General features: G+C 43.6%; 1 protein-coding gene across 19 annotated transcripts in view; it reads right to left on the bottom strand.

Moving 5' to 3' along the window:
- The window catches only part of MYO5A (myosin VA), a 106,601-nt gene extending 86,970 nt beyond the window's left edge, over positions 1-19,631 (bottom strand). For 18 of the 19 annotated variants that reach the window (XM_030014569.2, XM_030014575.2, XM_030014576.2 and 15 more), the window contains exon 1: positions 9,623-9,772. In XM_030014569.2, coding sequence (XP_029870429.1) covers positions 9,623-9,757 — 135 coding nt within the window. In that variant the 5' untranslated portion in view covers positions 9,758-9,772. Of the gene's footprint in view, positions 1-9,622; positions 9,773-19,308 lie in introns of those variants that run through there. The other variant, XM_030014582.2, reaches the window with a different exon arrangement.
- Positions 19,632-21,354: the final 1,723 nt, after the last annotated feature.

The following is a 21,354-nucleotide window of genomic DNA, read 5'->3' as shown; positions in this document are numbered from 1 at the left end:
TGGTTATCTCATATTCAAGAATCAATTAAAGGTGTACGGAAACCATCTAGTTACTTACACAGTTGCATGTACATGCAAATATGTACATATGAAAAGAGCTCTTGAGTAACACAAGGAAAAGGCTATGACATTTTTAATATATTAAAGCTTCTGAACTGATGCTCTTGCAATGCCTAGAGAGCACTGAGATCATCCCACACCCATCACCTTTGCAAACAAACCAGCTTCTTGGCTTCAGAGGTGCAGCCATGTTGCAAAACATTCTCAATCCACTAAATTATTTCAAAATAACTGTAACGTATTTGTCAAAGCACAGCATTTGATGGCAGAGAAAACTCCATTTGGTCATACAGCTTCATCACCTAATCTTACACAACTTGTTTTTGTATAGCATCTCCTGCCTCAAAGAATGCTGAAGCTTCTTTTTTTTTTCCCTCTTAACCCAGTTTTCCCACTACTTAAAATGATGAACTTCTTACTTCTACTAGGGATTTTTTGAAAGACCAAACTTCATATTGGCTTCTTCTTGCAAGACAGGAAACGATAAAATGTGTTCAGCAAAGGCAGCAGGTTGGGGAGCAAGACCCGAGGAGCCCCTGCCCCTGGCCCAGGAGAGAGATAAGGCACCCTGCCTAGCTGGAAGCTGCCAGGGAGGCTCAGTGCCTGGAATTATTTCGAACTTCACAAATCAATTTGCTGCCCATACCCAGGATGCTTCTCAAGAACAGTGCGCGTGAGTAATTTACAACAGCCTAAATCAATGGCTTTTACCCGTAACACACTGCAGCCTTTAAAGCACTGCTGCTGCCTTCATCTAGAAAGCTCCCAAACTCCTGAAAACCTTATGCCATACATGGAAACCAATTCTATCTGCTGAGTGAAAGGAGAAAAATAATGAAATAAAGAATTAAGAATTCACTTTCACTATTCCCACTACAGAACATGTTATGCTCCCACACCGGGTCTATCTTCATCTTCACTGGATGTTTATGCCTAAGAATCTACTTTATACAAAGACAAGAAACTTTGTTCTTTGTAGTAAATATGTGGTTGCGTTTTTTTTCTTCTTTCAGCTTTATTAGTTTCATACATATTTGCTATTGTTTTCAGTACAAAAGTGCAGTATTACTTTATTATTTACATACCCTCTTCCCCACTCCCCCAAAAGATATGAATATTGATAGACTATTTGAAAAAATGAAAGATCCCCAAAACGATTCTTCAGTATGTGCTCTTGCCGTTCACAGAGCACTGTATATAACAGCAACGGAGGCCAACAACAGGCAGCGGAGCAGCCGGGAAATCAAGCAGCAGAAGCCATGGTTTGGGCATTTGGATTATTTGTTTGGTTTCAGCCCTGCTGTATCCAAAACTCGCAGGCTAAGGAACCTCGCTTGAGTTAAAATGAAGGTGTGTGCTAACAAGTGTATGTGCCAATGCAAATACAAACCTACAGAAAAATTCCAAAACAATTAACCAAGATGTGACAATAGAAGTACAGTATTAGAGTCAAGTAGCGCGCTCAGGAGTAATGTCTCCTTCCCTTCCCACTTGGTTTCTAAACAAAGGATTCCCTGTAAAACTTCACAAAGACACATATATCCAAACTTACCCCAATGCACCTGTTCACTGAACTCTTCTTTTACTTAAAAAAAAGAAAAAAAAATCAAAATCCTGCCAGAAAGCAGGGAAGTTTTTTTTAATCTAACACAAAGATGCTACAGCATCAGACACAGCTGAAGACTGAACGCGTACCACACTTTGCCCAAGTTTCCCCCACCCCAGCTGTAGCAGCAGTTCCCCATCCTCAGTATTTCTGATGGGATATTGCTTCCCTCTCATCACAAGAATTAACTGAAAGCAAAGTAAATGTACTACAAAAGAGGAAAGCATTTAAATACTGTCTAGCAAAACAGGTTAGCAGGCTGGTTTCCACTAGGCTACACAAAGAGAATTTTCCTGATGTAAAAAAGGCAGCAGCCTTGTAAGAGACAAATACTGTTAACTTCAGGCAGCAAATGCTGTGTAGCAGTTTCTAACTACGTGATCTATGCCAGCATGAAATAGGCACCTTTAATTTATTCAGCTGAAACTGTACATTTTCTACTGTCTAGAGAAGGGAAAGAGCAGAAAACAGATCACCATAGAAACTGGGTTACTACAGACAGCTGAACCTTCCACATGACATAACCCTATAGATATTAAAGTTATCCTATGAGCACTAAGCTGTAGCTTTTCATCTCTAGCTTCATTGCCTAGGCTTAAATCCCTGCCAAAGAAAACGCCTGGTAAAAAGAACAGGTGGGAGAAAGAGAGATGTTCCTAATTATAAGCACTGAATCATTTCACAACATTCTCACCTCATTAATTTAGCAGAATGATTTGCAAAATCAGATTTTCATTCTATCTTTTATATAATGAGTTGATGCCATTTCTGCCTAGCCTTTAGTGGGATCCAACCCTATAGCAGAAAACAAAGCACTGCAGGACCAAGGGCCTCTCTCTTGCGAAATACCTTGCTCTCTACTATTCAGCCCTCTTTATTTACTAGTATATAAAATCAAGCTTATGACTATATTAAAATAAGACTAAAATACAATAAGCTTCTAGAGACACTGATTTACAAATCAGCCTTCTAAAAAGGGAAGGAAATTCTAGCCTAAAAATGACAATAAATTCCAAAATTCTAGCACTGAAATGACAATAAAAATTATGGCAAGAATCAAATGAACTTTAGTGAAACTGTGCCTGATTATGATCAATGAATATATTACTCTTTGTAATAGTTCAATGCAAATTTTTAACCACCAGAATAAAACTGCTGATAGGGGAGATAACAGTATGATTTACTCAAGGAAAGGCAGTGAATGAAATTTTAGGTAAATATTGTTACCTTTCCTGTCTCTCCAAGCTTACCAACAGTGTCACCTGCACTTTACATTTCAGTATTGATTTGGCTCTAATAAACTTAGCTTTGCTATCCAGGTGATAATGTTGTACTTTCTCTGCAGGTATGCTTCTGGCTCACCACTGATGACTTCTTCCTATCCTCATGGGAGATGTAGGACTGGAAGAGGCATGAGGAGGACATGCAGCCCATCCTTCTGCCCTACCGCAAAGCCACACCAGCACTCTGGGCTGGAGACAGCAGCCAGCTATCTCCAGGCGAGCATTCACAGGACCATCGCTTAATCTAAACCAGGTTAAAAAAAATCAGAATGAAAATATAAGGGACACAGATGACATACCCTTGAATTCAGAAAGAAAACAAATAACTAAATGCATATTGACAGGACTATTTCAAAACTCAGTTTCTTGCCTAGACTCTCTTCCAGTCTCAGCAGACTAACGTAATAAACCCCACCACCTCCAAAATCTCATGGAAGTGTGGAATTGCCATACTTTGTTGAAGGAAGAACAAGTTGGGCTGCTGAAAGGCAATGGCTTAGTGATATCTATATAGTGACTCTAAAAGAATTCACAGCAGAAAAAAAATACAGAGAGAAGTTTTCATTTTTTTCCTGGTGGGTCTGAAAGCTGGCTGTATTGCCACAATCTTACATAATAAGAAAATATAACAGGAAATCGCAGTATTCTCTCATACCTCATGATTTCATCTTAGATCACATGAAGAAATCAGCAGACTATAATAATTATCTATCAAATGAGACCATATGACTCACAAAGCCTCTCTTCTGAGATATTAACCTCTTGAAGTACTAATTGACATTGCTGACAGAATGGAATTAGCAATGCAAGCGGCTCAGCAGTCGCTTCAGTAGTCAAATAGTTTTCTACTTCAAGCACAATCACAAATACTGCAGGAGATACAGCTATCTTCCCAGCTTAACAGCTCTTCTGGTAAGAGCTGAAAGAGTTCATGAAATGATCTACATCCTAAAATGAAAAGGGAAATTTCAACTCTTAAAAAGCTGTCCCTAGTTTCTCAGCAAGATCTACCCATACAAGTGAACTTCCATGATTTTCAATTCAGCAGAGATCACCTATTTATTTATTTACAGACAGCCTCAAAAAACACAGTCTTTCAGGTGTTAACCATGAAAAACTCATGAGAGACATCGCCACTCTCTCTTTCAAGAATGGCCTTGGTTTTGGGTAGGAAGAAAGCAGCTCGTTAATGTCTGGATCAAAGAGATACCACCAATTCTGGCAGCACTAGCTGAAGGACCTGATGGAACAGCAACAGCTGGTGAAAGTCAGAGACAAACTTAACCAAAATCATTCAATGTGAACCTGTTGCTAACTGAACACAGCCACCTGGAAAGAGCAGGCTGCATTATTAGGCTGGAAAAAAGAAAAGTGTCTACGCTAACAAGACATAACGACAAAACAGAACACAAAGTCATAGAAGTTCACACTGCAGAAGTGTTGAACTTGTCTATGCAAAATGCGCATTTCTGAGCTGTGTGATTTCCTTGGATAGGGCTGCTCTGAAAACATAATTTGATGCTATTAGAATAATTTCCTTTCAGCTTTGTATTTTCCCCTACACTTGGTTCACAGTGCCACCACCATGGATGATAATACTGAGGCTAGAAACACTTGAAACAGAAAAGTTTAGCTTTTGTATTAACAACAGAAGCAGATGCACAGCCAGGTGAGTAACAGGTCGAACACGTCTTAACTTGGCCAACCTGGATCCCCTACAAAGAGATCCTGATCACTCACACACAAGGCAGGAGGAGGTCCCATTTCTTCCACTGCTGAAACCACGAAAATCTCTGCCATCTGTCCTGAGATACGCAGGCAGTCCCAAGGAAGCATTACACTTCTATTAACAAAGTGCTGCTGCCAATGGCAGTTTGAAAAGACAGACAAGACTTTACTCTCCTTTCATAAAAATGCCAAGTAACCAGGGAGGATTGGAAAGTAGAGCATTTCCATAACAAGCAGCCTGCTGCAAAACCTCTGACCAACTCATCTAAATTCTTCTTACGGCCTGAGGGAAATGGCATCATTAACTTTGCAAAAGAAGCAAAACAAAAATTACCGATTTTCTTTAAGGCAGTAGCATTCTTTGGGCACGGAGCATATTTTCTGTATTGTTGCTCAGCAACAGCCATTTATATACCTCTTGTACAGTTTAAGGCCTGATGTTTAGAAAGCATTAATTTAAAAAGACATTTATATAATGATATATAGTGGGGAAAATATATGTGACAATTTGTATTAATGTTTTATCTGAAAAATAATCTCACAAAGTTAATTTACCTAATAGGAAGATCAAAAGCAGCCAGGGGACGGTGGTGACCCAGGCTCTGAGCTACACCCTAAGACACCACCACCACCACTATGGGCTTGCATACTGCTGACATTGGGTTTGCAAATTTGGGTCAAAGTGCCTGCAGTACTCGAGGTTAGGCAGGTAAGGCACTGCATCCTTCACCGCGCACAAAGAAACGAATTGCAGCTCAATGAAAAAAAAGTCTGTTGTACTTGAGTATGTCATCTACTGTATATATACCCACTGCATTTGAATCCTAAGAATACAGAAGCTTTTTTTTCTTTTTTCTTTCTTTCCTTCCTTCTTTTAAGCATTTTTATAAGGCATTCTTTGTATTTAGGGCCTGGTGACTTGTAACAACAAAAACAACTTGTACGTTGCTTGCCACACACGCCTTGATTGTACAAGGTACAATCAAAAACTATCAGCATCCCACAAAGAATCACAGCAGCAAGATTCACAGCTTCAGCCACTCGAAAAATGTCTGTTGACTTACATTTACCTGAAACTTCACCTTACTTCAAAGTGATGCAAAAGAAGCTAAATCCCAAACACAGGATATATATACACACATGCTACTACAGGCAAACAGAAATGTACATTTTTTTATTTCTTTAAATATTACAATTATTAGCAACCTTTCCACTGAAACTCAGAGAACATTATCACCCTGCAAATCTACACACTGGGCCTGACATCAAGGCCAAAAAACTCAGTGTTTTACTTTACGCTACCAAATCTATCAAAGAACAGTTATATTCCCAGGTTGTAGTTGATACAACTTCTATAAGAAACATTTTTAAGCAGTTAAAACCCATGAAATGTTGTGAATTTTCCTCATCTTTAAAAACACAGCTTTCTACAGTTTATGTTGATTGTACTCGACCTTCTCTTCAAACTGTCATACAGAGGGAGACAGACGTGGTTTATACTCGGTCCTTGTTAACCCACCCAGGCAAGACTTCAGCTATCAAAATGTTGCCCGTTCACCCCCCTAAGATGCTGCACGCGGGAACAGCATTTGTCAGCTCCCGTTGTATTTCACAGACCCCCCTTCACAGGCTCTTCTCCGTCCTCCCCAAGCAGCCGTCCTCAGCCAGCAGCCACGGTTTTTATCTTCTGCTCTGTGACTTACTCAGCTGCGATGCCAGGAGCACCCACCGCTGAAAACCGCTGGACGGCGATGGGAAGTCACACGCGACACCGCTCGGGCACACCACGGATTTGCCCGCACGATGACAACGGGGGTAAAACAAGGTATTAATGACAGGGCTTAATGCAGGGCGTATTATCAACTACAGAAAAACAAAACACGTTTCACGAAGTGCCGCACAAAGACTGGGACAGAGGCTGGCCTGGCCAGCCTGTGGGAAGGGAAGCGCGGCTGCATCCTTCCCCACGTCCCCGCCGTTACCCCAACCCTGCGCAGGGTGACAAGGAGTGACGATGCCCCCGCGCCGCCGCACCTGGGGCTCCCCGCCTGCCCCCTCTGCCTACGGGATTCCTTACATCACCAGCCATCGGCAAACCTACAGCTGAATAACCCACAATAAAAACCTGGCGAAACAGCAGGACTTCTGTCTTGCTTGCTGCAGTATGCTATTCTCATTTAATTCAGCACTCTTCCCAAGAAATGTTCGTTTAAAGTAAACCAGGCTTCAAAAGATAGATTCAAAGAAAAAATCAGTGTTTAAGAAAATGTTGTGCTTGAAACAGTTTTGATCTCTAGACCTGTCAAAGAAATGAATGCAGCTCTGAAAGATCTTCAGAATAGATGGCAACTACAGCTACATCAAAACCACCAACGTTCTGGTCACTACTTGAGACACAAACCAGCTAAATAACCACAATAAGATCAGCAAAAACATTGAGCAGAAGTGTGACGCCTACCCCAGACTGAGAAACAGGAAAATATCCTGACTCACACAAAACTTCATTTGGGGTCATATCCACACAGAGGCATACACTGTATTGCATTTCGATCCATACCACCAAAACAAAGGCCAACGCTGAATTATATGTTAGTGATTTCAAAAAGAAGTTAATTATAAGTCTGCCTTAAAACACCTAGTTCATCCAACCTGAAAAACATGTTACAAGAGTTGTCGAAGACTGGCCACAAGAAATTTAGGGGGAAATTTAAGGGCAAAACTACAGCCATCCCCTGAATATAAAGCTAATGGGACATGTTGCATTGAAGAAAGAGTATTAGGAAAAGGATGCATGATTTCACCTTTGTGTAGTCACAGTGAATGTTGTGCGTGTATTACAAAAATACTCCAATTAAAAAAATTTTAAAAAGCCAATACTTAAGGAATACATGAAAAAACATTCAACATGTCATGATTAACTTCATGGGTGCCTGAATTTAAGATCCAAGAAAACAAATATGAGGCCAAATGAAACAAGCGGTTGTAGGATTTTGTTTTAACGCTAAGATGATGCAAGCCATAATATAGACTTCACAGCGTAATTAACTAAATGCTGAAGTAAGTATTATTTCCAGACCACTGGTACAAATTCAGCCAAGATCCTCATGGTTTCTTATATATTTTTAAATGCTGATGTCACACAATGAAACGTTGATTCCGTTGTCTCCAGTTCTTAAATGGATTGAAGATCTTACAGAAGCTTTTTATAATTATTTTCCCCAAAGTTTCTAGAAACCTCACCCACAGGAGGCAGGATAACCGAATCGTTTCTTGCAACATGCAGCTCAGCCCAAGTTTTGCTTGGGGACAGAAGGGGCCGACAGCGGTGGCTGCAGCTGGTTGTTCATCCTGGGTTCATACACGAGGAAAGAGGAAGCGTTGTCTTTTGTCTGAGTGTCTCTGCTGCAGCGCAGAGCCATCTGCATCGCTGCCATGAGATTATTTGGTGTATCTAGCACTTGCTTAGGCAGGAAGGGAAAACAAAGGGTGTATTGATCAGACAGATGCACTGCACCGTGCCGTGCTACAGAGCTGGAGTTTGAAACAAGAAGTTATTGAGAAAAAAGTAGTGGAGACGTAATTGATCACCTAGTTCGCAGAGGTGAAATAAGGCTAAATTTTCTGATATCTGTAAAACATCTGGAGTATGGACGATTGTCGACTTAACTGTGAAAGCTCAATTTAAAAGTTAAAAATGAAAGGAAAGATATTTGGCATAAACTTTGATAGTAGATAAAGCTGTACTTTTCCGAGTATCTTTCTGTAAAGTTGAGCTCAAGTCCAAACAGCATTCTCTCGCTTTTACTTAATCCCAGCCCCAACCCCCCAAAAGTCACACTGAAAGTAGAACACCTGCTTGAGGTTCTAAAAATCCAAAATTAACTGATTATTTTTTGTTAGAATGACACAGAAGCCCCAGGCTGAGATGTAGTTACATCATTAAACCAGAGTTTTTACTGACTTACCTTGAGTTATTCAGGGAAAAACTAGTTTTACTCAGCTAACCCAGAGCATAACTCTGTCATTTTGGTGAAGTCCACACCACAAACACCTTTCTGCCATATTACAACAGCAACCTGACATCAGTGAAGCACATCTAATGAACCTATATTTAGTCCCACCATTTTTGCATGGGAAATTAACAGTGAGTTCCCATGCAAGGAAACCAGAATGACCTGGTATGAACGACCTGGCAAGCTCTAACTTAAAACCAGCGAGCAGAGTTAAACCTCCCCACGAGCCTCCACAAGTGTCAGGGGAAGCTGTGAAAGCAGAACTAGGGTTAACGGCCACAGTGTTGCTCTCGGAAACTCTCCCCTGCGATCTTCAGTCCTGCCCTCATAAATCCCCGGAGTGAAAGCTGCACACACGAGTGGAGTCGCTGGGTGCAGCAGGGCTGAGCTGGCTGCGAGCACCGCCGGGACCCGACTGCTGCCTGGTCCAGCCCATTTCATTAGTGCAATTCTAACCTTGATTAGCATGAGAAATTATGGAAAACACCTCTATGTTGGAGGGGGGAGTGAAATTAAAACCTTTCGCGCTAGCTGGAAATTGTAAACCATATTCAGCGTTAGAGAAACTCTTCCACTCCTTTTCTCTACAAGCGTTATCTATTCGATTGTTTGCAAAAAGTCTCTATTGCCTTTGTATTTCCAATACATAAGATTGTCACAAGGAAGAAGGGCGCTCTGACATCAAATTCTAAAAACTTCTGCAAATGCTCCCCCTCCTATAAGATTTTTCTAAGGGACACCATGTCCTAAACAATGAAATTATTGTCTGGCATGTTTGAAAAAGCCTTCTTTATGTATCTCCAGATCGTAAGTCAACACTCTACTTACTTTAAACCTTTACCAATAAACTGTTATACTAATAATTATATACTTGGCTATACATCCTTCACCTACGTTAAAACCAAGAAAACAACCAAACGTATTCTACTTACTTTAACATACATACAGTCTAAACCATCTACTTCCATCCCACATCTCTCGTAATACAGATTTTCAGCACTTTCAGAGGCAGTTGGTGTTTCCTTTCCAGGCAAAATAGGCTCCGTCTCCATTGAAAATATTTCCATATTTCTTGTATTGGTGTACACTAACTCATAAGGCAACTTGGGAATCTCTCTGGTTTCCTCAGCAAAACAACTGAGGTCATCTGCTTTAAAGATACTTATGAATAACCCATGGAGTCTGCAGAGAGTAACGTGTGACAAGCCATGTTGGGGCAATGAATTCCCGCATTGTTAGACAGACTCATAGTATTTTTAGTTTATTTCTCTGGCTCTGCAAAGCGCAAGAGTGTCCTCCTGTAAATCACAAAGTAATTCCAAAATTCTCATGTCTTCCGATAATCAAATGGAAGAACTCAAAGACACTGTCGGTAACTGCAGCAAGACTTCATGATTTTTCATATCCATTTACAAAAAAGAGACCATATGGGTATGGAAGTCACTCAGATGAGAAGTCTCTGTTCCTCTATATTTAGGACTGTCAAGCTAGAAATGCGCAGTTTACATCCAACCACACAGCAATCTTAGGAAACTTGACACAACAAGTCACACGTCGTATTTCCCCCTTGTGTTAACTACTATAAAGATGGAATGAGAGCTCTTCAAAGCAATGCTGCTTTAGCCTTTACATTTAATTTTAAAGCGAGGGCTCTCATCAGACCACAGTGTAAGTAGCCTGGAAGAGTCTGCTCTCAACCATCCCCACGGTCTCCTAAGAGCTAAACTCAACAAGCCACTTCTGCTAATTACCAGTGGCAGCTTTTATTCTATGTGAACTACCCTGACAGCCTTACCTACACCCACACCTGAAGAGGGGTTAAAAGGCAAAAATGAAGACTTGATAAGCAATGAGGGAAATGCAACAGCTTTCAAGATGTTCAGAAAATAACCACAACTTTCAGCAAACACCACGGAGGTAAAAGACTTGAAGATGACCCTGCAGGCACAGCTGCATTCTGCATCCTGACTGCTTCTCCTCTGGTTTAATCTTCATACCGCTCCCTCAGACCGTTCACCAGCATGGTGAGTTCTCATTCATACTTCCTTATTTGATGTTAGGTTTGTACCTTCTTCTCCCTCTAACATTTTAAGACGCTTTACCCCAGCCTTGAGTACCACCTCCATGCCACTATTATTCAGGGAAAGATCTGTGACAACAATTGCTATAGTCCCCGATTAACAGGCCAAACAAATTAAATCCATGCCACTAAGGAGAACAGATGGTGTTAAGACACAAGATCTCTGCTTTTCTAAGTAATCCATATTCACCTCTTCAGAATTTGCAGTAAAATTTGCAGATACTCACATTAAAAGTTGGGTCAGTATCTGCAATCCACAGACATTCAGTAGGAGTGAGGTCTTTAAACTTTATTAGCAGTGCCTAATGTTTCCTGTGCTTACCTTCCAGCTGCTTAATGCCCAGGATTCAGCAAGAAGGGCACTCCTCTAAGGTAATTGCACCAAGTGCTTATCCTCTTTTTAAAAACAAACAAAAGAACACACACAAAAAAAAAACCACAAACTTTTTAGCCAGCACTAACCCCTCTTTACATTTTATTTGTATATAAATAGACTGATAGAAATAAAACTACTAACTACAGCGATTAACTGAAAGCAGGCAGCAAAGCAGCTATACTGTGACAGAAAAGGCGTTGGTTATGACCCGGATGGCCAGGAACAGGAAGACCCCAAAATCATCAAGATCATCAGCTCGATAACTCTGGTGTTTTTCACATTTGCACAGTGCTGGGCAGTTCAGGTTATCCATCTCACACAGCATTTCGCATTAGGCTGCTGCCCGTTGCAAACTGAGAAAGCGGGCTAGGCTAAAAGAAGATGAGTGGAACCATTATCTCCCTGAGATTGTGGGGGTCCTGAAAGCAGAAGCTACTCCTGAAAATACACTCTTGCTATTAAATATTAAAATTGGGTTTTAAGTAGACAGGTCCTAACTTACTGCAACACTGCATACACAGAGCTTAACACAAAGAACTTGACAAGACAACATCCCTAGGATATGTTTTCATTTGTTTTCCTGCACAAATTATTCTGAGCAGGTATACGACAGCAAAGTTATTTCCCTGCAATAAGAGGAAATACAGAATAAAAGGCCCAATCTTTCAGATTTACATGCTTGATTTCAAAGCATAAAATTAAGCAATGAGATTACTCACATGGAATAAAGATAAATCTCTGCAGGATCAGGCTTGAGCAAACCCAGGGTTGAGCAAAGCCAAGCAACACTGAGAACGAGGAAGAAATGATTCAGTCCTAAGCAAAGGGTGGCACAGAGCATGGCACTGGCACGGGCATGAAAGTGCTGTTCTCTGCCAGGAAAGTCACTAAAAGCCTTGCTATTAGCGTTGGTAAACGAGGCCTTAGCAACCCAATCATACAACTCTCCATCCTGGATGCAGCTCAAAAGTAAAGCCAACAAAAGGAAAAAGTTACTGTACAAAGAGCCTTTGAATTCAACACAGTTTGAATTTTCTCTATCTTCCATGACCTTTAGATAACAGGTTTAATTTCGTGCCTAATGCATTTCCACTTACGTAAAAGTTTTGATACCAATTTAAACCAATCAAACTCTTAGGAGCGTCACCCCCAAAACAAAACCATATATCTGTTGTGGTGTATCATGAGCAGGGTTACGGTCTATGAAAATAACTTAAGCAGAAAGATACAGTTTGAGGAAAAAGCCAAAGTCACAGATAAGATGAAAATTTCTAAGAACCATGGGTTTATTCTGACCCTAACACCCTTGTATTTTCTGCAACAAGAACCACCTATTATTAAGGGAAAATAGGAAGCTCTTCCTTACTATTTCAGCAGCAGAGAAGACAAGCAGAAGGTGCACACTGCTGCTTCAACTCATTCGAGTAGTTTGCTAATGAAGCAGAAGGAACAATTGCCTTGCCCAAACTCCGCTTCTTGGCCCTGGGCCCAACTGTACAAATATTCACTATCAGAGTCAAGCACGATACACGCAGTAGTAAACACTGCTCCACTACAGTGAGCACAAAATTAGATCAGAGATAACCGCTGTACCTGCAAGCATACGAAAGAAAATGCAACCAAGTAAAGGAGCTCGGACTCTGCTCGTCCCTAACTTCATACATGCAAACCAAGATAAGCTGACTTTAATCAAGACGCATAAAACAAACCACTGTCTCTTATCAGAGCTCTCGCTGCTTGACAGCACAAAGTGAAACTGGGTCCATTATCTTCCCCCTAGCCAAGATGCCTTTCAAACCAGCAATGTCTGCACATATGCTCATATATACGAGCAGGTATCAAAGACTCCAGTAATATAAGCAAGACTTCAAATAGGTAAATATTTGGGTATGCTTTTTGTTTTCAAGCAATGAAATCTGAATTCAGTGAATGTCCCTGTAGGACACCCCAAGTGGCTGGCTCCTCTGAGGTCTGCTGCAGAGGCTGTTCTGACTTGCCAGAAATCCAGGCACCATCCCGCTGGTACCCACAGGACAGCAGACTCGCCAGCTGCGCGCTGCTTTTCCCTCACAGCAGAAACACCATCTATGATTAACCTTACTATCACTTCTTGCTTTTTTTAAATCCTATTAAAAATAGACCATCCAGAAACAGTGAAACCTTGCGATACCGGCCGTTTCTGTGACTTCCTCCAATTCAACTGGTTCAGTGAGCAAATTTCAATAACAAAAATGCTTTCTTTAGTCGTACAGAGATTAAACAATGAGTCTCATTAAAGAAAGAGACAAATTACTTTTTTATTAGAACGCATGGAGAGGATTAAACTCCCAAAGGCCCTGTGAGGAGACCCGAAGAGCGAGGTACATCTGCCTGACCGGCTGCCTATATCTTCCAACTCAACCTGGAGCTCTGGCTCACCAAAAGGTAACGGTGGTCACTGCACACATTTCCTGACATAGCAGGAGCTCGACAACACTTTATGTGATCATTTATTTATCTAAAAATAATAGTAATCCATTACCTGAGCCATCTGGCACATGCTATAAAATCACTGCAGTAGAAACTGACCGCAAATAACCAGTGGCAGCTCAATGTACAGATGTTATTATTCTGCAAGGATTGCTGATGACAGTTTGTGGGGGATCCCACATAATCCACTAATATCATTAGGTAAATGTTTTAACATGATCCTCAAAGAATTAAACAAATAAGACCAATTATTATAAATGGGACCTTCACAATTATTCTTTACACGTAACGAAGAATTCACACAACTTTCAGGATTAGGTCTACAGCAAAAAAAAAAAAAAAAAAAAGTAATATAAAGCTACGATCTCCTCTCTCCCAAAAGTAGCTCCCAACAATGCTACACTTCCAGTGTTTCATTAGGCCTACAGGATATGCCTTCCCAAAAACTATTTGTGGGCTGCAAGAAGCTTTCACAACCAGCTTGCTATGTCTCCGGCCCCACCGCCCTGCCCAGGGTGGTATCATTTCCTCCTCCGGACACACGCAGCGCCCAGGGGAGCAGCTCTGGCGCAGACTGGGCTCCAACTCAAACCACCACTCGTTTTGCTTCCCAAGGATCACAGTTTCTTTTAACAAGAATGATAGATCACTGACGTGTCGCAAAACTGCTGTTAGAAAGCTAAGAGTTTTTTCAGTTTCTTAGGCTGATGTGGCTGGCATTCAACTACAGGAAACTTTTTTTTTTAAAAAAACATAATAAAATGTCAAGGTTAGGCTAAACCAAGTATTGTTAGATGGTTGGGTCATTATATCCCCAGCACCTTCAGTTTAAAAGCAATAGGAATACAGTTGGAGCACACAGCTGCGAGTTGTCACTGGCAGAGTTGCCATCGCGTTTATTCCAGTGACACAGCAGGTCTCTGAAGCAAAAAAGCAACTGAAATATCCCTTCCGCTGCTGCTGCATTAGATTTTTAGAAGAGGCAGAGATACAGTTATAAAATATACTGTAAAGGCTCACTGTCATTTGCAGATGTAATTGCTTGACAGTACACATTTGATATCTGCAACAGCCTCTCTGCTCTGAACTGCACGGGTCCAACTCAGAAGCAGAGCGGGATGCCCAAGTTGTGCGTGGAGATGAACGACTCGCATCTCTGCATTACTGGGCTGCATGGCTCTGGAAGAACAAAGCGGCGATCTACTGAGACAACCGGTTACTGTTTAATGTTTAGAAAACACTTATGTCACATGCAATAGTTCGAACAGCAATATACAAGACTAATAATTAAGGCAGCTTTTTTTTAACCCCCAAGAAAAGCCCACTAATAAGCACAGAAATTTGGAAATACAGTTATATTTTCTCTCTTAGGCTTGGGCTGTTTTTTGCTGTATTTCCCTCCCCGAATACCATTAACGCACCCAAGAAGAGCCATAACCTGGTCAGAATCTGCCTTTTGCCATTTTCGCTTGCTTGAAGACCGGGCACAACTGAAGGGGAAGACCAAGTCTTGTAATACCCTGGCTTCACACCCGAAGCAGCTGCCTGCACACAGCCCCAGGAAAGCAAGAAAGGGCTCCTTGCGACGCCGGGGACTGCACAAGCGGGTTTTTGTTCTATGCAGTTCCCTCTGACACTTCCCTAACTCAATTTACTGCTTATAAACCCTCAAACTGAACCATTTCAAGGAGAGAGCAGCAGGACTGAAGGTCAGCTACTGAGTTCGGTTTGCCCAGACTGCGCTCTCCAGCAAAATCTGTTTACTGATTTCTCTACATTCAAAGGAGTATTTCCACTCCCTTTTAACTGAAATTGGATTAGGCCCTAAGTTAGGAGCAAGCTAGCTGCAGCTAGCTGCCCCTAATCTCTAAGATACTGGAAAGGGAGGAACATATCGGTAGCAGCAAGAATAAAAATAAATTAATGTCTAACTGAATGCATAGATAAATAAGTAAATAAGCACATTGGACACAGCCATACAAAACTGAAACAGAAATCCCAAGAGGGCAAAGCAGCATGCTCTAGGAAAGCACAGCATGAAACACAAACTCAAACCCAGGGGAAAAAAGGATGGAAATGGAGAAGAAAAACGACCGAACGACGTCAACTCTTCACTCTGACTTTAAAAGAGGCAGCATAAACACAGTGTCTGATCTCCTTTCTTAATTTTCATGTACAGGCAACGAGAGCATGTGCTGGAGGTCACACGTCACAAAGGTGACGTCTAACACGAAACGTGGTAGTTTGGCCAGTGTGGAGAAGTCAGATGAGTTCCAGGTCTAGGCAAAGCGTTCTCACTTGTTCTTAATTTCCAAGGAAAGCAGATTACACTTAACAAAAGCCAATGCATAGTCTAGATTGTCCCTATCAATGTTTATGGGCCAGGAGAAGTAGGTGTTTCTGGGTCAGCAGAAGTAGGTTGTTGTTGGTCAACAGTTACTGAAATGCTGATCAACTACATCCAAGCACTGCTCAGCGGGGCTACAGTGATTCAGGAAACATATCGAGATTCTCCTAAGTTTGTTTCCAAAGTCAGAAAACCAAAACTTTCAGAAACAATCTTACAGCAGGACCACCAACCTGCCAATGACAGATGTCCAACAGGACAAGTTAAACAGAGCTCACAGGCATAATATTTTAAATAAGAATGCCTGGGATATAACCCATGGAGTAGTTTTAAACTGCTGCATCCCAAAATTGGAGCTAATGCCTTCAAGCAGAGTCTCTATTTGCAACAACACCAGGCACAGGAATACAAAGCCCAGCACAGTTCAGGCCCATTGTTCACAACTAGCTCATGAGTGTGCTAGAGCCAGTCCTTTAACTTAAATCCAAATGTCTAGATTAACTACGACCATGCGCATCAACAAGGCTGTCTATATGGTCACCAAGTTTAGATATACACCCGCATGAATCAAAGGTACAGGACTTTTCACAGGAACGGCACAACTTCTTCAAAAATGTGTATCGCTGGTTTCTAACAAAAAATAACGTAGCTTCAGCAAATAAGAGTTCCTTTATGCTGTTTCAAGACAGCACATGTGGTTGGGACAGTGGGTGCTCTTTTTATACTGGCATGCAAAGAAACCAAATTTGAAGGCTTAACAATGCATATTAGCAAAACTGGACACACTGAAGCATACAGCATAAAGCCCCACTTCCACAAACAATAGCTGGGAAGAAGTCTACTTCTGTTCTCAGACAGATTTGAAGCGATGCTGACAACTTCTTTGCAACAGTGGTCCTCCAGTCATTAACATAATTTTACAAACTGTTGTTCCAAGTAACTCACATGAACACAGCTACCTGAACAGCTCAGGTAAGCTGGGATGTGGGTTTCCAGTGGGAGAGGGTAAGAGAGCTGCCAGGTACTTCACTTCAGGACACACACACGCGCACACACAGACTCAGCAACGATGTGCTGCAAATTCATATCCTACCCTGCTTGCCAGCAAAATATCTATGCCAACACCATACGTTAAGTGTCGATGCTATACTGGAAGCTCTGGTACTTTAAGCAGCTGTCCTGAATGACAATCCTGACTCTGCCTGCCCGTATAAAAAAGATGTGAAAGTCGCTCTTCCTGTGCCTACATATGGCTCTAAAGAGGACAAGAACAGCCTGTGGTGTGAGAGTAAAGCACAGAAGAATTCTCGCTGGCCTTTGTCACCCAGCGAGTCCCTACCAGAGGATCATCCCTGTGCTTGTTTGACTTTGTGTTTGCTCTTTTTACCTCTGCGTGCTATGCCCTTAAATCCATTATTTATGTTACCTAATCAAGGATGAGATACTGAACGTGAATTAAACAGCATGATGGCTTTACTTGGGGAAAAAGCCAGCAGAGAGGGAAGACAGCAGAGACAGTCCCTCTTGAACGCCCAGCAGCTTTCCTACCCCGGCGCCCGATTCAGAGCCATGCCTTCCTCGGGAACTACAAGGGGCCCTGAACTTTCCACTGTAATGCAGTCCCAAGACAACAGGACACCCGCATTTTTGGGGCAGCTTCTGGCCAAAGGATTTAACCACTCAAGGAAGTGAATTCAAGCTCAGACAGGGTTGGAAATTTAAAAAAAAAAAAAAAAAGAATTATTTCTGATCAACTCTTTACAAGACATTTTAATTCCATAATAAGAACATCTACAGAGAGAGATAAATGAAGAATAGCTTTCCAAAATAACTCCTTACGCAGAGGACGTCTATTGGACACCTGGGAACAACTCTGCAGTACCATTGCTCTTTTGACCAGAATGCTAATTTTCACCCCTTTTTGCAATGACAGTTAAGAGAGATACTCTTCTGTGAGACACAAGACTCCGAGATGCCTCATAACAACTAACGTATTTAGCATTCTTTAGGGACTGCAGGCGTGCACCTCACTTCCTCACATTCAATCTCTCCTACACAAATATACTATTCAGATATGGTCAAGACTACTGAAAGGACCGTCCAGTCTGATTTGTACTGATGCACAGTCAACGTGCTGTCCACCGTATCTGAGTGGGAGGACTCTACGAATAAGGTGAACTATTCATGCCAAAACAAAAAGGCCATTTCTTTTCCTTTCTCTGCTCACACAAAGAGCTAGACTGGAGATAATTTCAGAGTATTTCATAAAGTGGCTCAGGGATATAGATGGCATGGCTTTCAATAAAACACACTCTGACTGTGCAAGCTTTTTGGAAGAAGTATTTGGAGTCAGCTATGTTGTACTGTGGTGCTCGGTTCTGGTGACCCCAGTGATCACTTCGACCCTTAAAAACCTGTGGTCTACCCCTTTTTCTCAGATTTTTGCACTAGATCAAGGCAGAGCAATGAAAACAATGCATTGCTAGTGGATAAAACACCATTTCCCCGGCCCTCAATTTGCAGGCTTTGCCACCATCAAGATGCATAGGGCAGTAACTGTTTCCGGGTAGAAGCTGACGAGATACTAACACACAAGACTAAAAAGATGAGAAAAACGTCAGTTTAAAAAGCGTACGAGAGTCACGCACCGCATCACTGCTGACTGTAGGGCCGCTGAACGACTGCCAAAAGAATACATATAATCTAAGGGTGCAGTGTCACCAGAAAGGTTAGCTTAATATCAAAGCGTCTGTGCTGTAGACGGCGTTTTTCTACGAGGAACGGGACGGTATTTCTGAAGGAGACAGCCGAACAGCACGGAACCGCGTGGAACGACCATTCTAAGCCAAAGCGCTTCTCTCAAGGATCGGCGCATCGCCACCGAGCTGCCTGAGCCGCCCCAGCCGCTTGCTCCCGGCCAGTCCCCGGTGCCCACGACGGGAAGGGCAGCACGGCCGGTCCCCCTGCGGTGCTCTGCGGGCGGACGCCGCCGCAGCGGCGCTGCCTCCCCGCCGCCCCCCGCCCGGCCCGGCCCGGCCCGGCCCGGCGGGCAGAGCCTCTCCGGGGAGCGGCGGCGCGGCGGGGCCGTGACTCACGCACCGGCGGCGGGGACCGGCCCCCGCGCCCCGCCGGGATGCGGGTCCGTCTCGGGAAGAGGCGCCGGCTCCCGCCGGGGCCGCGGATGGCAGCGCCGGCCCCCGCCCGCGCCCTCCCTCCCTCCCTCCGCTGGGCGCGGGGAGCGGGGCCGCCCGCCCGGGCCGGGCCGGGCCGGGCCGGGCCGCGCTCCCCCCCCCTTGCCGCCGCCTCGCCCGCCCCCGCGCAGCCCCCGGCCCCGCCGCCGCCCTACCTTCGTGTAGAGCTCGGAGGCTGCCATGGCGCAGGGCGCGGGCAGGCGGCCCCTCTGCGGCAGCCCGGCGGCGGGAGGCGGAGGCGGCGGAGGGAGGGAGCGGAGGGAGGGAGCGAGGGAGGGAGGGAGGGAAGGAGGATGCTCAGGCGGCGGCCCGGGCGCGGCGCGCCATGTTGCTACCTGGCGGGCGGCGGGGCTGCCGCCGCTCTGTGCATTGTGGGAGCGGCGGGCAGGGAGGCGGGCGGGCGGCGCGATGCCTCCCACCGGCGGGCCCCCGGCGTCGGAGCCCGGGCCCCGGGGGTCGCGCAGGGGTTGTGCCGAGGGCGGAGGACCGAGAAGCGGGGCTGCCCGCGCCCCGCCGCCAGCCCCGGCTCAGCCCGCTCCTCCTCCGCCTCGGCGCGGCCCCACAGCGGCCTCCCGCTTTGGGCAAGAACCGGCATTCCTGCCGCTCTCCTGATCCTGCTTTTGGGGGTTGGGGTTGTGTTTTGGTTTGGGTTTTTTTCCTTTTCTCCTAGACTGGACAAATGACTCGCTCCTTCGTCAGGGACGTTTGTGATTTCTGTTGCTCTCCAGCCCGTGTACTGCCTCAAGTGCTCTGCAGCCCGGGCATCACCAGCACCAGGTACAGGGGCGCGATCCCTTCCTTTCACAGGCAACTCTCCTCTTAACGCAAACAGGAGATGAGCCTTCGGTGCGGCAGCCTCAGCTTATTGGATTTACATCTGGGCTACAGCCTACTGCAGGCTCTATGTGCCTGGCTGTCACCCTACCCCACCTACCCCGTTACTCCCATTGTGCATTTCCGCATGTATTTCTCAGGTGCCAGCTTTCCCATTTTTTGTTTTCTCTCTGATTCTGATCCCATCCTTCAAATCGTTTACAGCCTCTTCCAGCTTGATTGCATCTTTACCATTCAAACCACTCATGAAGACACCGAAGACAACTGGGCCCAAGACGGTTCCTTCAATCAGCAAGTCCAGTTCTCACCACAAAATGAAGGTACACATCTTTGAAAAGTTTAACATCCATGTCAAAAGGGAATGAAAAGCATAATCCATGTTCTGGCTAGGTCTTGAGACGGCACCTCATTGTTTCAAGGATCATTAATGCATGGTTTTTTACAGCTCACATTATGGCAAGAGTTCTTTTGACAGCAGAACTGAGCTATTACTATCTTTCTGTATTTTCCTTTTTCACCTTGGGAATGCATCCTACCAGCCCAAGTGGTCCAAAATACAAAACAAGTTTGAAACAGTTATCTTTGCTACGCTCTCTGCCAAAGTGCTTTGACTTTAAGTGGTATCACCTCTGCAAAATTCAACTGTTTAGATAACAGCTCTGTATTCAGTGGGTAGTATCTGTACTCCCCCTTAAACTTGCTGTGACTATCAAAGAAACAAACCTGTTCTACAGAGAAAACGAGTCATGGAAGAGATGGGTGACCTACTAAAAAAATCACTCATCACCTTTGTAACAGACAGAAATAAAAATCAAGCTATCTTGACTCCCAAAATAAACACTCCCAATACATGCTTATAATCTAGTTGTACTCCACTGCTGCTATCTGAAGGAAAGGAGATGGAGAAAGTAGCAAGCACAAATGAAAAATAGTTAAGATGAAAATATGGAGCCTTACCTGGAGTTGTTTGTATTAGGTGCAGACACATGGTCCTTACAGCTAGTAAACTAAGGTTTGTAAATTCAGACAAGAGGTTAAAAAAACAGATTTTGCTGGGAGAGTTCAGAGTTGAAACTCTAATGAGAATTGAATTAAAAAAATACCTTCCTTCCCATGTTCTGCCAGTATGTCCAGGATTATCTATCAACCACGATTACTGTTACTGTCCCATGCCTAGGAAGCTCACTCCCATCAGCAGAACTGGACATCTGCTCTCAGTCCTATGAGAAGCCCAGAACCGGTTCCTATGAATTGCTGTCCAGGTCAAGGGCGAGGTTTTTGCCTAAGAAGTTTGCACTGCTGCTCTTCATGTGTACACTATGGCAAAATGGAGATATCTATGCTAAAGCTACCAGTCATCTTTCATG

This window comes from Aquila chrysaetos, chromosome 5 (genome assembly GCF_900496995.4).
Source record: "Aquila chrysaetos chrysaetos chromosome 5, bAquChr1.4, whole genome shotgun sequence".
NCBI classification, from domain to species: domain Eukaryota; kingdom Metazoa; phylum Chordata; class Aves; order Accipitriformes; family Accipitridae; genus Aquila; species Aquila chrysaetos.
This window is presented reverse-complemented; position numbering and strand designations above follow the sequence as displayed.